Source organism: Stegostoma tigrinum, chromosome 19, assembly GCF_030684315.1.
Source record: "Stegostoma tigrinum isolate sSteTig4 chromosome 19, sSteTig4.hap1, whole genome shotgun sequence".
Lineage (NCBI taxonomy): Eukaryota > Metazoa > Chordata > Chondrichthyes > Orectolobiformes > Stegostomatidae > Stegostoma > Stegostoma tigrinum.
Window position 1 is genome coordinate 13,345,995 of NC_081372.1, and position 15,191 is coordinate 13,361,185.

The window sequence follows — 15,191 nt, forward strand, 5'->3', positions numbered from 1 at the left end:
ACAATGGACGATGGATTTGTAGTCATCAATAGACTCTAATTCCACATCATCTCACATCTCTATGCCTGCACATCCCCAGTAATTTTTCAGCCCCTTGGTAATGAAGAATCTATCTACTTCTACCTTAAAAATATTTCCAAATTCTGCACCCACTACCTTTTGAGGAAGGCAGTTCTAAAGAGTTTCAAACCTCCGAGAAAAAAGTGTTTCCTCGTGGAGTCATTGAGTCATAGAGCATTGAAATAGACCCTTCGGTCCAACCAGTCCATGCCAAACGTAATCCCAAACTAACCCAGTACCACCTGCCTGCTCCAGGCCCATATCCTTCCAAACCTTTCGTATTTCACACCCACATCCACCACTTCCTCAGGAAGTTCATTCTACATGTGAATCACCCTCTGTGTAAAGAATTTGCCTCTCATTGCTTTGTTGAATCTCTCTCGTCTTACCTTAAAAATGTGCCCCTTGTCTTGAAATGCTCCATTCTCAGGAAGAGACAACTACCATTAACTCTATCTAAATCCCTTATTATTTTATAAACTTCCACAAGGCCATCTCTCAACATCCTATGCTCCATGAAAATGTCCCTGCCTATCCAGCCTTTCTTTATAACTCAAACCTTCCAACCAGGCAACATTATGGTCAGTCTCTTCTGCACCTTAATAATGTCCTTCCTATAACAGGGGTACCAGAACTGGACATAATATTCCAGAAGAACACTCACCATGTCCTGTACACCCTCAACATAACTTCCCAACTACTATACTCAAAGGACCGAGCAATGGAGGCAAGCATGCCAAACACCTTTTAACCATCCTGTCTATATGTGAGGCAAACTTCAAAGAATTATGTACCTGAAACCCTAGGTCTCTCTGTTCTGCAACACTAACCTAGACCTTTCATTAATTGTACAAATCTTTCTCTTAAATGGGTACTGCCTTATTTTGAAACAATGACCCGAATTCTAGATTCTCTCACAAGATGAAACATGCTTTCATTATGCAAGTGGTCAAGTCCCCTCAGGATCTTATTCATTTCAATAATGTCGCCTCTGATTCTTCAAAACTCCAGAGCATACAGACCTAGCCTGTCCAGCCGTTCCTCATAAGGCAATCCACTTATTCCAGGCTTAGGTCCAATTAAGCTTCTCTGAATTGCTTTAAATGCAATAATATCCTTCAATAAGTAACACGATTATTAACTGTACACAATACCCCAGAAACAATGGACTGGAAAGACTGGCCTGCAGTCACCATTGGGCAGGAGAGTTAGTGAGTGGGGAACCTCAGCCTTCCCACCTCCATCCACACTACGTGTGTGATAAGGATACCCATGAGTGGCCTAGCTGCCTGCCGCCAACTAAAGCCCCTCAATGGACAGCAAATGCGTATTAGGAGGTATCATCTCGCTGCTAATGGCAGGCTCCTGGGGAGGAACCCTCAATCAAAGGATGAAGAGGCATTTGGACTGTTGTGCCATGCCACCACCTTTCCCCTGTGACCTCCTCCATCCCTCACAGCTCCACTGCTGTCATTCACCAGAGGTGTGGGATCAAGTGACAATCCTGGACCTTGGTTCAGTGGCATATTGGGAATAGCTATTGTCTTGTTCCTGATTTCTGATTGGACTGACCAATCTGAGCAGGCGGACCTCCAGCCCCAGGGTCCTAGATTGCTAGGAAGGCCTGCTGGTGCTCCTTTAGGTGCTTGGGCAACACTTCATTTGGTGGAGTGACCCCTGTCCCCACCGTTAAATACCAGCCACAATGACCTATCTAACCCATTATTATTCTTATCGCATTATCTTACCCCACGACCTATCTTACACCATTATTCCTTGAATGACGTTCACCTCTATCTAAAAAATAATTATATCTGTTTGATCACCGAATTCCTACAGCACAGAAAGTGGCTATTTGGCCCATTGAGTCTGCACTGGCCCTTTGACCATTCCACCCTATCCCTGTAAACCCACACTTCCCATGGCAAACTAACCTAGCCTGCACATCCTTGGGCACTACGGGGCAATTTAGCATGGCCAATCCACCCAAGCTGCACATCTTTGAACTGAAGGAGGAAACTGGAGCACCCGGAGGAAACCCACGCAGACACGGGGAGGTTGTGCAAATTCTACACAGAAGGTGGAGTCGAACCTGGGTCCCTGGTGCTGTGTACCGTGCTGCCCCCAAAGGGCTGGTGAAATTCTAAGTGTATGACATCTACAGCACTGAAATCATCAAATATCTGTTGCTACATCAGGGAGCTGAGGTTGGTCAGCTACAAAACACCTTCACAGACAGCTTGCCAGCTTTAATTGGGCAACCAATAGCCCCCCCACCCCCCCACCACCACCAAGCAATAATTCATTTTTCTAAACTTGGTCTCCTGTAGTTACATTATCACGGATCATGAGATGTTTTACAACAGACAGGACAAAACATTTTCTCATCAAACCATACAGTCAAAGAAGAGATAGGAAGAACTGCAGATGCTGGACTCAGAGATGACAGTGTGGAGCTGGATGAACACAGCAAGGCCAGGCGGCTTCAGAGGAGCAGGAAAGCTGACGTTTCGGGTTGGGAGAAGGGTGCCGACTCACAACATCAACTTTCCTGCTCCCTTGCCTGCTGTGTTCATCCAGCTCCATGCTGTATTGTAAATGAAAGGAGAAGCTGGAGGAATCATGAGAGAGGTCTCAAGGATTGTTGCAAAGTCTCTTGGGGAAAATACTTGACAGGAAGATCAAGAATATTCACGTAAAAAGGCTCTGGGGACAGGGGTGATATGTTTGCCTTTCACAACAACAAGTTGCATTTATGAAGCTCCTTAATTTAGAAGAGCATAGCCCAGAGTTCATTGCTTACTTAGGTTTAAAGATTTTCGACCATCCTGGCACAAATTTGGGATTTCTTGTGAAGAGAAGAATTACAAATGTGAAGAAGAAACCAGCCACAGCTCCCTCAGCGAATCTGTGGAAATAATTGGAGGCAGTAAGTGGCGTTACAGGGAGGTTGGTACCAGGGCCCAGCAGAAAACACAAAAAGACAACAAAAGAAGAGTCAGCGACAATCTCAGCTAACAGAAACTGCTGGAGAAACTGAACAGGTCTGGCAGTATTAACATTTTTGAATGCAGTGACACTTGTTCAGAACAGTTCTGAAGAAGAGACACTGGGTGCTTCATCTTAACCTTGTTTTCACTTCCCAGATGCTGCCAGCCCTGCCAAGTTTCTCCAGCAATGTGACTTCTAGTTTATTTTGCATCTGCAGTTCTCTGCTTGATAACTGACCCAGAGAACTTGAACCCCACTTTTTAAGACCTCAGAGGACTTCCTGTCAGACAAAGGTCAGGTTTTTCCTCTCTCTCGGCCCCCGCCCTGAGACCTCAGCTTGACAATGCTATGAGACAGTGCATGATCAAACTTTGCAGAGAATGGGTTCGGGACAAGGAGAAGGGGAGAAAGAAACAAATATTGAAATTTTTTTTTGATAATCCCTCTTCCCTTCATGGCTGAAATTAGAGCCAGTGAGTTAGTGCCTAGTTTGATTTCCAGACTGTGCTGAGTTATATGGTCTTAGCATGCTTCTCATAGAATCATGAAATCTCTACAGTGCAGAAGTAGGCCAGTTGGCCCATCAAGTCTGCAACCCTCTGATAAGCATCCCACCCAAAACCCTGTCCTTATTCCTGTAGCCCTGCGTTTACCATAGCTAACCCAGCTAACCCGCACATTACAGGGTAATTTAGCATGGCCCATCTACCTAACCCACATGTCTTTTGACTGTAGGAAGAAACTGGAGGAGAGAAAGGGGAGAATGTGTAAACTCCACGCAGACAGTCAGCCAAGGCTGGAATCCAAGCCAGGGTCCCGGCCCTTTGAGGCAGTGGTGCTAATCACTGAGCCACCACGCCACCCCACTTGACTGATTTGCCTCTCAGGAGAGAGAACGAATGGAAGTGGTCTCCAGCTCGTGAGTCAACCAATGAGGGGGTGACCTCATAGACGTTTCTAAAATCATGAGAAGCATTGTTAGGGAGAACAGTCAAGATCTTTTCCCAGGGTTGGGGGAGTCCAAAACTAGAGGCATTGTTTTAAGTTTAGAAGGGAAAGATATAAAAGGGACCTTCTGGACAACTTTTTCACACAGAGAGTGGTGTGTGTAAGGAATGAGCTGCCAGAGGATGTCGTGGAGGCTGGTACAATTACAACATTTAAAAGGCAGCTGGATGGGTACGTGATTAGGAAGGGTTTAGATGGAGATAATGGGATATGGATATGGGCCAAATGCTGGTAAATGGGACTAGGTCGATCTGGTCTTAGAATCATAGAATCCCCTTTGTGGAAACAGACCATTTGGCCCATTGAGTCTACACTGACACTTCAAAGGGCACCCCACTCAGACCTGCCACACCATTCCTGCAACCCAGCACCTGCCATGGCTATTCTACCTAGCCTGCACACCCCTGGTTACTACAGGGCCATTTAGCATGGCCAATCTACCTGACCTGCACATCTTTCAACTGTGGAAGGACACCCACACAGACACGGGGAGAATGTGCAAACTCCACACAGGCAGTGACCGAGGCTGGAGTTGAAGCTGGGTCGCAAGCGCTGTGAGGCAGCCGGACAAAATACCGAGCTGCCATTGGCACGGACAAGCCGGACCAAAGCATCTGTTTCTGTGCCGTATGACTGTATATCCCTTGCAGGAAGTTGCTTGTTGAGGACAGACTCAAGCTTCATTTACCTATTGTTGAACAGCCACTTTCTGAAAATGAGAAGTGCCCAGACAACGGCTCCTTGAACGAGTCAGCGACCTCAACGGGGCAGGAGGCATGATATTTGTGGGAAAAGTGGATGCAGGGTGAGAAAAAATTCTGCTTGCTTCAGCACAGTTCTGTATGCACTAGAGATCCCCCTCCCCACCCAGTAACTCACTTGAGGTTCACCTACAGATGAAGGGTTATACAGAGTGAACACATTTAACCTATGTGCCATCGATAGAATGGACAGGGAGGCCTATTTCTCCTCGTGGAGAAGTCAGTTAGAGACGTAGGTTTCAGGTGAATGTTAGAATGGTTAGACCCAGAGGGTCATTGGTGGGATGCTAGAACTTGCTGCCCAGTTGGTGTGTGAGGAAGAAGACCTCACCCCATTTACAAGGAACCTGGATTTCCACCTGACGCACTGTATAACCTTAGGAGCAGAAAAGCTGATGTTTTGGGCCTAGACCCTTCTTCTAGGCCCGAAACATCAGCTTTTCTGCCCCTAAGATGCTGCTTGGCCTGCTGTGTTCATCCAGATCTTTGTTATCTCAGATACTCCAGCATCTGCAGTTCCTATTATCTCTCATTAGCACTGTATAACCTGTTAGGTTACAGACCAGATGCTGGAAAGTTGAAATGGAATGGGAGGACGGTTTCTTTGGCCAGCATAGACAGCTGGGCTGAATGGCCTCTTTCTGCGCTGTAACTTTTCTACCATTCTGTGAAATATTCATTTGAGCACAATCAGACTTTCACTTGACATGTAGGTAGAGCCACAACATCTGGAGGATTTTCTGGTCATTATCGTATCTTTGTCGGTTGAGCTTTCAGTGTCCAAACTGACTTTCAGTTTTCCAACTTAACAATGGTGGCTTAAACCTTAAGTGTACTTCACTGGCTGTGCAGCACAACGGAACATCCTGAGCAGCTTTCTTTTTGTGCCTCCCTTTCTTTAATCTTACTGATTACAAAAGCCATGATTAGAAGCAAAGAACCAAGATGCACCTCTCCCTCTCCAAATCCAGGGACACAGTGGCTCATTGTAACACCTTTTCAGTTCCCTGGCTAGGATTAACTAAAGCAATGCAGACTATTTGGAAGGATCTTAGAATGTTAGGTTTAGCACTTGTCATGCAACTCATATAGCTGTTATGTCATGGAGTGTACAGCATGGAAACAGATCCTTCAGTTCAATTAGTCCATGCCGAACAGATATCCTCAATTAATGTAATCCCATGGTGTTTTTAGACGGTTTAGTGATCACGACAATGTGAACATTCTATGCAAGTCAGTTCATTGTCCAAGTCTTTTAAAGACACCCACAAAGCCTGACTGAAGACTTGAGCACAACTGGTGTGGTGATCATAATCAGATCAGCCATGATCTTACAGAATAGTAGGGCAAATTTTAGGGGAAGAAAAAGTTAAGTGCTCCTGATGTGGCACTAGTTTGGCAATCTGACACAGCCAGGAGACCAGGTTGCGCAATGTTGGGAAACGAATTAGCAATGCTGAAACTAAAGCAGAAATTTCTGGAAAATCTCAGCAAATCTGGCAGCATCTGTGGACAGAAATCAGCGTTCACATTCTACAGTTCTGCAGAAGGGCCACCGCACCCAAAACGTTAACTCTTCTTTGAAGTATTCAATGGCCGTGGGAAGTATGGAACAAACAGACAATATTTTTCTTTATTTTTTGGAAATTGTGGCTCAACGTGCATTGAATAAGTCCCAGGTTATGCTGCCCACCATCATAACACAGGCCAACGATTAATGAAAGGTTCTTTCGGCACAGTGGTAGTGTCCCTACCTCAGAGCCAGAAGATCTGGTTTCGATGCCTACCTTCTCCAGAGGTGTATGATGACATCTCTGAGCAAGTCGATTAGAAAATATTTACATAGCTCCAGACCTAAAAAAGGGGCAGCCACATTTAATACTCGTGAGCAACCTTAGCCCCTTCATTACCACACAGATATGTAGCTAATGCTGAAGCACATTCACTGCAGCGTATACACACGTTATTGGACCCAGCTGTGCATATTCTGACTGGATTACAGCTTTTGCCTTGGATTCTGTTTCCGTACTTTTTCTCTTTATCAGTGACCTAAGGGATGAAAAGTTAAAAATGAGAACAAAAACCAAATAAAACCAAGTAAGTCCAACCTACTAACCCTCTGTGATTCTAATAACAGCCTGGGAGAAGTGCTGACAGGATATCAGTAGTTGCAGCATTAAGAAGAAGGCAAAAAATATAAAGAAGTAGAATCCTTAATCCATGGCTTGTTTGCCAGTTTTTATTTTCCTAATCAACCTGTATGGGAAATGTCATCACACAGCCCTGGACAGAAAGGTCTCAAACCCAGGTCTCCTGGCTCAGTGGTAGGGGCGCCACTACCATGCCACAAGAGGCCTATGGCTTGTATTGGGCAGGTTTGTCTCAGCAGGCTATGGGCTCATGCCCACTTCAGGATATGCTCAAAATTCAAGCCTAACACTCCCAGTCTCATCTTGGGGGAGTGCTGCACTGTCAGAGATGCAGTTTTCTTTCCCAAATCAAGGCTCTTTTTCCCCCTCAGGTGAAAAAGGAAGCCCTCATAGAAAAATAGATAAAGTTATCTCTGCTGAATTGGGACAATATTGACCACTGAATTATTGCTATTAATAGGAACTTCCTGCTTATAAATTGACAACGATTACCCTTTAAAACCCTAGCTGGCTGTTCTTCAATGAGCTTTCAGATGCCCTGAAGTTGCGTAAAGTTCTAGCATGCTCCTTTATTTACCCAATGTTCAGCTGGTGCTCTTTACCAACTGCCTCCCCTACACAAAACAAATATTTTGATTAATTTTACTTTATTTTTTCATAGAATGAGGGCATTGATAGCTAGGCCAGCATTTATTGCCCATCCCTAATTGCCTAGAGGACAGTTAAGAGTCAATCACATCACTGTGGGTCTGGAGTCACAAGTGGGCCTGACCAGGTGAGGATGGCAGATTTTCTTCCCTGAAGCACATTTGTGAACCAGATGGGTTTTTATGACAATTAATGGTAGTTTCATGGCTACCATTCCTGAGATCAGTTTTCAGACCCTATTTAATTCATTGATCTTACATTTCATCTGTTTCAACGGATTTGAATCCATTGCCTGAAAGCATTAGCTTGGGTTGCAGGTTCAGTGACATTATCATCATTGGTCAATGACTCACACAGCTAATTTAGCTTGTCCACACTCATAGAGTCCCTACAGTGTGGAAGCAGGACATTCAGCCCATTGAGTTCACACTGACCTTCCAAAAAGGAGCATCACATCCATCGCAGACCCATCACTATAACGCAACATTTCCCATGGCGAACCCACCTGACCAGTACATCCCTAGACACTATGGGCAATTTAGCATGACCAAACCAACTAATCTGCACATCTTTGGACTATGGTAGGAAACCCACACAGACATGGGGATAACGTGCAAACTCCCAATGGGCAGTCGCATGAGGCTGGAACTGAACCCAGGTTGCTGGTGCTGTGAGGCAGCAGTGATAATCACAGGGCCATCCCTGCTCTGGATCAAACATGGCAATCTCTATGAAACCTCATCCTCTTCTACCAAAAATGTCCACTGTTCCAGGATCGTCCTGAAGTTTGAAGACAATGCCCTGACTGTCTCCATGACCAACCATCTGCTTAAACTCCTCTGCCATGTTTCTTTCCACCTCCAGTAACGCTGAGAGGACCGTGTGAAACATATGATGATTCAGCCCATTTGTTTTGCTGCATCTACTCTTATTCCCCTTTTTCCTCACTCACCAGCACCTGGCCTCGGTTTAACTTATCTCCAACCCTTGAATCTGCAGTCTTCTTCAATTTCTCTTCTTTCACCAAGTGCCCTCAATTAAACTATTGGTATCCAGTTGTCCTCCATTCCTGCTAAACACCCAGTTTCTCATCTAGTACCCCATGCTGGTTGAATGGTGCTGTCTTCCCAGATATTACCTCCCCTGTTCTATCTAAAACTAGCATCAACCCTTCGATAAAAAAACTTTGAATCCTTCTGCTGTTGAAACTATAATTGAATTGCCAGCCTAACTTTCATCTCCTAAATCCATGGAGATGCCAAACACAGTCTACTGTCAACTGTACGGCAATGTTGACTGAAGCTGCAAAGATAGTTATCATGGAGAATTTTAGTTAAAAGGTGCCATATAAACACAGTTTGGTTTTGTTGCTGTTGTCATGAGCTCTCTCTTGGGCTTGTATAGTTGATACCTCAAAACAGATTAGTCTTACATTCTAGGTTGTAATTTCATATTGCCTTGAATAAAAATGAGCGTACAGACACATCAAAGTGATTACTGATAATGTCTGAAGGCAGAAATAGGGTGTATTTAAATTTGAGAATCTTCTAGAAGGAAGAGTTTAGTCTTTTGGGATGGGGGAGAACTTCCTTTATTTGAACATGAATCATAGTTTGTGATGCAGAGTGACATCAACAGCCCAGGTATAGATCCCTCAACAGCTGAGGTCACTATGAAGATTTTACCTTCCCAAATTCTCCCCTCGCTTGAGGCGTAGTGATCCTCACGTTAAACTCACTAGCAGCCCGATAGTTGTCTGGGACAAAGGAGACTTTTCTTTATAAAGGGAGGTGAGAAATTTCCTGTGACTGCCATATTTAAGACTTTTTATTCGCAGCAGGTATAAAATCTGAGATAACAAGGTGTAGAGCTGGATGAACACAGCAGGCCAAGCAGCATCAGAGGAGCAGGAAAGCTGACGTTTTGGGCCCAGACCCTTCTTCGGAAACAGCATTTCTGAAGCAGGGTCTAGGCCCGAAACCTCAGCTTTTCTGCTCCTATGATGCTGCTTGGCCTGCTGTGTTCATCCAGCTCTACACCTTGTTATCTTAGATTCTCCAGCATCTGCAGTTCCTACTATCTCTGGTATAAAATATGGTACTACTTTATGTTTTATATCCATAATCCCACCTTATACCTTAGCTTGAGTCCTCCAGACATGAATGCTAGCCAGAGCCATGCTAGTATGAGGAGTATTACAGAGAGGGGTAAGGCAAACAGGAACCAGGAGCCAAAATTCAACTCGTCCGATTGAGGAAAAATGCTGACAAGACAAAAGAACACAAATGATAAATGCATCAACAAGCAGATTGATGCTGTTATTCAGAATTAATTACATGGATGACAAAGCATTTACAGCATAGAAGCAGACCATTGCTGTTTAACTACTGTCAAAAAATTATCACCCAATCCCATCAGTTTATCCTTCTTATTTTTATCCGATAGATGTGGTCAACCAGTTAAAGCATGGATTAGGGAAAATTCATTGGGTGTTTCCCTGTGCAGGTTCAAATCCAGCCTACTTGAAAGGTATGCAATATCATTTCTGAACAGGATAACACCTGCATTCTAGCATTAAGGCTCTTGTGGTATGGTGGTAGTGTCCCTACCTCAGGTCCTGAAGGCCTGGATACAAGCCCCACCTAGTCCAGAAGTGTGCTATTATAAAAAAAAGGAATTGCTGGAAAAACTCAGCAGGTCTGGCAGCATCTGTGGAGAGAAAGCAGAGTTAACATTTCAGGTCCAGTGATCCTTCTTCAGAACTGATTGTAGCTAGGAACAGGTTGGTATTTATCAGAAGATGGGATCGGGGAGGTTGGGGTGGGGAGGAATTGGAAAAAGGGCTGGGTAATGGTTAGTCTGCGGGAATGAATAGTGGTTAATGGGGAGCAATGGTAGCTTACAATGGTTTGTTTGTGATAGCATACACTTTCTAGCAGTCTTTCTTTTAAAAAAAAGCTGCTTCACAGGATCACTGACAGGGCCAGCACAAATTTCACAAAGGGCAGTTAAAAGTTACTCACAGTGCTGTGGGTCTACAGCCATATGTAGGTTCCTTCCCTAAAGTGCGTTAGTGAACCAGATAGGTTCTTTTAACAACAGTGATTAGATATTCCCCACTAGCTTTTAACCCCAGTTTTTTATTTTATTGAATTCAAACATCTCCATTAGCACTGTGGGGTTTGAACACGTTACTGCAGGGTATTAGTGTGAGGATTATAAATCCAGTGACATCACCACTACACCACACCAGCCCCTCATGTAACAACAAACAGAAGTGGTAATCTCAACTCATTCCTTCCAATCACCTCCACTCAATGTAGTTTGCTCAACATAAAGCAGGAATCTAACGTGTGATATTCTTGGTCCCAGTCATGCATCTGTTTTTGTGAGCAATTCTGTTCCGAAGAATCTTTTTTGAAATGCTTGCATGAGAGATTTATTATTACCTTTTCAGTTGGCCGTCAAGGATGAGGTTTGGTGGTGTTCCTGTTAAAGTGCTTATCCCTCCGATAGTGGCAGCAAATGGAATGGAAATGAGCATACCCTTTGCTAACTTCTCATCAGGCTTTCCCAGTTGGTTCTGTCCAATAGACTGAGGTGCGTCCTCAGTTTTGAATTCCTGTACTTCACTCTTTCTGAAAAACAATACAGCAAATATTGTTGCAGAGGTCAATAGTTTTCATGGAGCTGATGACAGATTCTCAGACACACTACTACTACGGTGCATCTCTCTACACGACTCAGACAAATGTGAAGTGTTATAGTCCACCCCAAGTGTCTTTTTCCCTTCCCGTGTCAAGCTGTCAGTTATCACATTTTTCTATCTCATCAACAACAAATATCTACTCTTCTAATAAAGAAACGTTCTTCTTGAATAAGGAGAGAAAAATACACAGTATTCCAGATGTGGTGTTGCCAATGCCGTCTATAAATGCAGAAGAACTTTGCTGTTTTTAAATTCCAATTCTTTTTGCTTTCTTAATCACTTGCTGTACTCCTACAAACACCTTGTGATTCAAGGACCAGCACATCCAGATCCTTCTGTATAGTCTAGGAATCTCTCTTTTTAAAATAATATGCTGCTTTCCTATTTTTCCTTCCAAAGTGGATAAGCGCACATTAGAACATAGAACATAGAACATTACAGCACAGTACAGGCCCTTCGGCCCTCGATGTTGTGCCGACCTGTCATACCGATCTCAAGCCCAACTAACCTACACTAATCCATGTACGTCCATATGCTTGTCCAATGACGACTTAAATGTACCTAAAGTTGGCGAATCTACTACTGTTGCAGGCAAAGCGTTCCATTCCCTTACTACTCTCTGAGTAAAGAAACTACCTCTGACATCTGTCCTATATCTTTCACCCCTCAATTTAAAGCTGTGTCCCCTCGTGCTCGCCATCACCATCCTAGGAAAAAGGCTTCCCTATCCACCCTATCTAACCCTCTGATTATTTTATATGTTTCAATTAAATCACCTCTCAACCTTCTTCTCTCTAATGAAAACAGCCTCAAGTCCCTCAGCCTTTCCTCGTAACACCTTCCCTCCATACCAGGCAACATCCTAGTAAATCTCCTCTGCACCCTTTCCAAAGCTTCCACATCCTTCTTATAATGCGGTGACCATTATAAGAAGGATGTGGAAGCTTTGGAAAGGGTGCAGATCTCCCATGTTATGTTTCATCTGCCAACTTTTTGACAACTCACTTAACCTACCCAAACCCCTGCATAGATTCCTGCTGTTCTCTTCACATGTCATTCTCCTACTTATCTTTGTGACATCAGCAAACATAGCAATCATACACTCAGTCCCTTCATCTAATCACGGATACCAATTGTAAGTAGTTGATGTCTCAGCACTGACCCTTGTCGCTTTCCACCTGCCACATCTTGCCAACCCAAAAATGACTCTCTTCTGCTTATTCTCTGCTTCCTGTTAACCAGCCAATTATCTCCCCATACCAATTTGTTACTCCTACTACCAAAATAAATGAGCGCATGGTTCAAAAGAGAAAAGGAAAAAGGTTTTTTTTTCAGTCATTGTAACAAGGTCAGCCAGGTCGACCTCATAGAATGAGTTCCTTAATTGGGTTTGTTAACCTGGCTCAATCAGGGAGCCCTGGCTGTCAGATACAAACAGGAGTGTCAGAGATTCTGTTTACTCTAAGAGTCGGCTCTGAAGAGGCCGCACCAGTGTCAAATATAATACATATATAAATAAAGGGTGACTTGGTGACAGGATACTGGCTTCTGAGGGGTTATTTCATTACTCTCTTAGCAGGCGATTTTAGTTCAGAGGACCCATTCACTTCAGTAGTAGTATTTTCTAGTCCGTGAAACTTTCAGACCAGGAGAGTTTGCATAGCAATCTTCAAGTTATTAGAACTGAGGAAGCTTAGGTACTCATGTTCAATCGCACTCACTATCCATTGATTTTGATCTTCCCAAATAACTAGCCATCTTTCTTCTTGCAGCATTTAGTCCTTTTGTAAATGAGTCTGGTCTCCTTTAACAAATTTTCTGACAACCTGTTCCAACAGAAGACTATCTTGATCTTTGTTGTTCTTTGCAATCCTGACCCCTGTTCTCACTGGACAAGGGTGTCTGAAGATACTGTTTTGGGTTTCTTAAGTTCTCTACTCAAAGGCAGAGCTGGCCCACATGGCTGTGATCTCCAACTTGGGTGGGCCAACAAGGTCCTGAATCCATCCCAGCTGGAACAGTGGTCCAACCCCATTGCTGTCACCAATCAGATCCACACTGGCCATTTAGCCAGTTCTCTGAGATGTCTGACTCAGAGGCAGGGGCACTATCCAACACACTATGGAACCTCCCACAAACACACTGTTGCAAAGTTGGGTAGCATATTTGTGGATTGGAAGGCAAAATGTTAGAATTTGATGTTTGTAAGATGATTGGGGGTGGGGAGGGTGGGGAGAAGTGTGTGTGGTCTATTTAAAAGATGATGTAAATGGGCAGGTGCACAGAGAGGTCCTGAAATTGAAACATTATATCAAAAGACTGAATGGTTAACAACTCAGGCAGTGGTTTACTTTGTTGTAAAGGCAACCAGTAAGAAAATCAGACAATTAATTTAAATCAGGCACTTAGAAACTAAAATCAAACTAAATTTAAATCTGATGGTTTGACGACCTAGGACCAATCCTATCATAACAAATCAATGGGTCATCAAGGGTAAAAATAAGAGGGTATTTGAGAATCAATGTGACAGCAACTGTCATCTATTAAAGTTAATAACCAGTAGCTGTAAAGAGAAAATCGCTGGCTCTCAAAGACTTCCCTAAATTCTCAGATTAAGTATCATCCAACTAAAGGTGTACTATTAGCTAATATTCCTGACAGAAGAATTCAACAGAGAAAGGCATTGTGCAGTGAGGATTGGTAGAGAGGGCGCTGAGCATCCTGGAAGACATATCCTAGCTATATTTTTGGGAGGTTAAGTTTTAATTTATTTTATTATTATTTTGATTTATATAAATAGGACATGTATTTATTGGAACTGCATACCATTAGAATTTTGTTTTATTCAGGAATTGCTAGTAGCTGGGGGGCGTGGACTTGTTTGGTTTGTTAGCAGTTCTGTTAACTTGTTCACTGTTGGAGTTGGATAAATAAATTGTTACTTTTTGATTACAGAGTGACTCTGAGGAGTCCATTTCATGTAACCTCCCCTTTACAGCAGATTGGGGGTGAGGTAAGAGGCAGGTTATACCACTTTTCACACTTCCTTTTGCAGATTATGAGGTGAGGTAAGCTTCTCTGGCATTTCAGTTTTAGCTATCAGAAGGGTGTTGACCTCTACTTTATAACAAAAGCTTTAACAAACAACCAAAAGGAAATCTCTTGGATATACAATGCTGCAACCCATTATGTCTAAAGGAATTTTGGGCCCTTTCATAAGCTCTGATTTATTCTTACCTTTCTTCTTCTGCTTCTTGATTATCAGCATTCTCTTCGGAAGGTGACCCATTCCCTTTTGGTTCCTCTGGGAAAGATGGAACCTTTGTCATTATTCATTTCATAGAATCTCTACAGCGTGGAAACAGGCCCTTCGGCCCAACAAGTCCACACTGAACCTCAGAGCATCCCAACCAGACCCATCCTCCTATGACCCACCTAATATACACCCTCTACCTCCCTGACTACTATGGGCAATTTAGCATGGCCAATCCACCTAACCTGCACATCTTTGGACCGTATGAGGAAACCGGAGCACCCGGAGGAAACCCACCCAGACACGGGGAGAACGTACAAACTCCACACAGACAGTTGCCTGAGGCTGGAGCCGAACCCAGGTCCCTGGCACTGTGAGGCAGCAGTGCTAACCACTAAGCCACCATGCCACCCCTTATTTTACAGTTCTTACCCACCAACATGTTAGATGTCAGGTATAAGTTAATAAAGAAGAGAAAGACTTTCGTGAAAAGGGCTATTCACAAGACATCCCAAAGTACTTCATTCAAATACTTTTGAAAATATTGCCACTGTTCTTGCAGCGTAAGGGCAGTAGTTAAAACTTCTGCACCAAATAAGCTGAAATGGAAT

The 15,191-nt window shown here is 43.6% G+C and overlaps 1 protein-coding gene across 1 annotated transcript in view; it reads right to left on the reverse strand.

Annotated features, from left to right (window-relative positions):
• LOC125461569 (Na(+)/dicarboxylate cotransporter 3-like) overlaps positions 1–15,191 on the reverse strand; it is a 40,054-nt gene that overhangs the window by 12,102 nt on the left and 12,761 nt on the right. The window contains exons 4-8 of the mRNA XM_048550490.1: positions 14,565–14,631; positions 11,068–11,256; positions 9,756–9,881; positions 6,783–6,869; positions 2,864–2,968 (exon numbers count right to left, since the gene is read on the reverse strand). Of these exons, the coding sequence (XP_048406447.1) occupies positions 2,864–2,968; positions 6,783–6,869; positions 9,756–9,881; positions 11,068–11,256; positions 14,565–14,631 (574 nt within the window). The remainder of the gene's footprint in view (positions 1–2,863; positions 2,969–6,782; positions 6,870–9,755; positions 9,882–11,067; positions 11,257–14,564; positions 14,632–15,191) is intronic.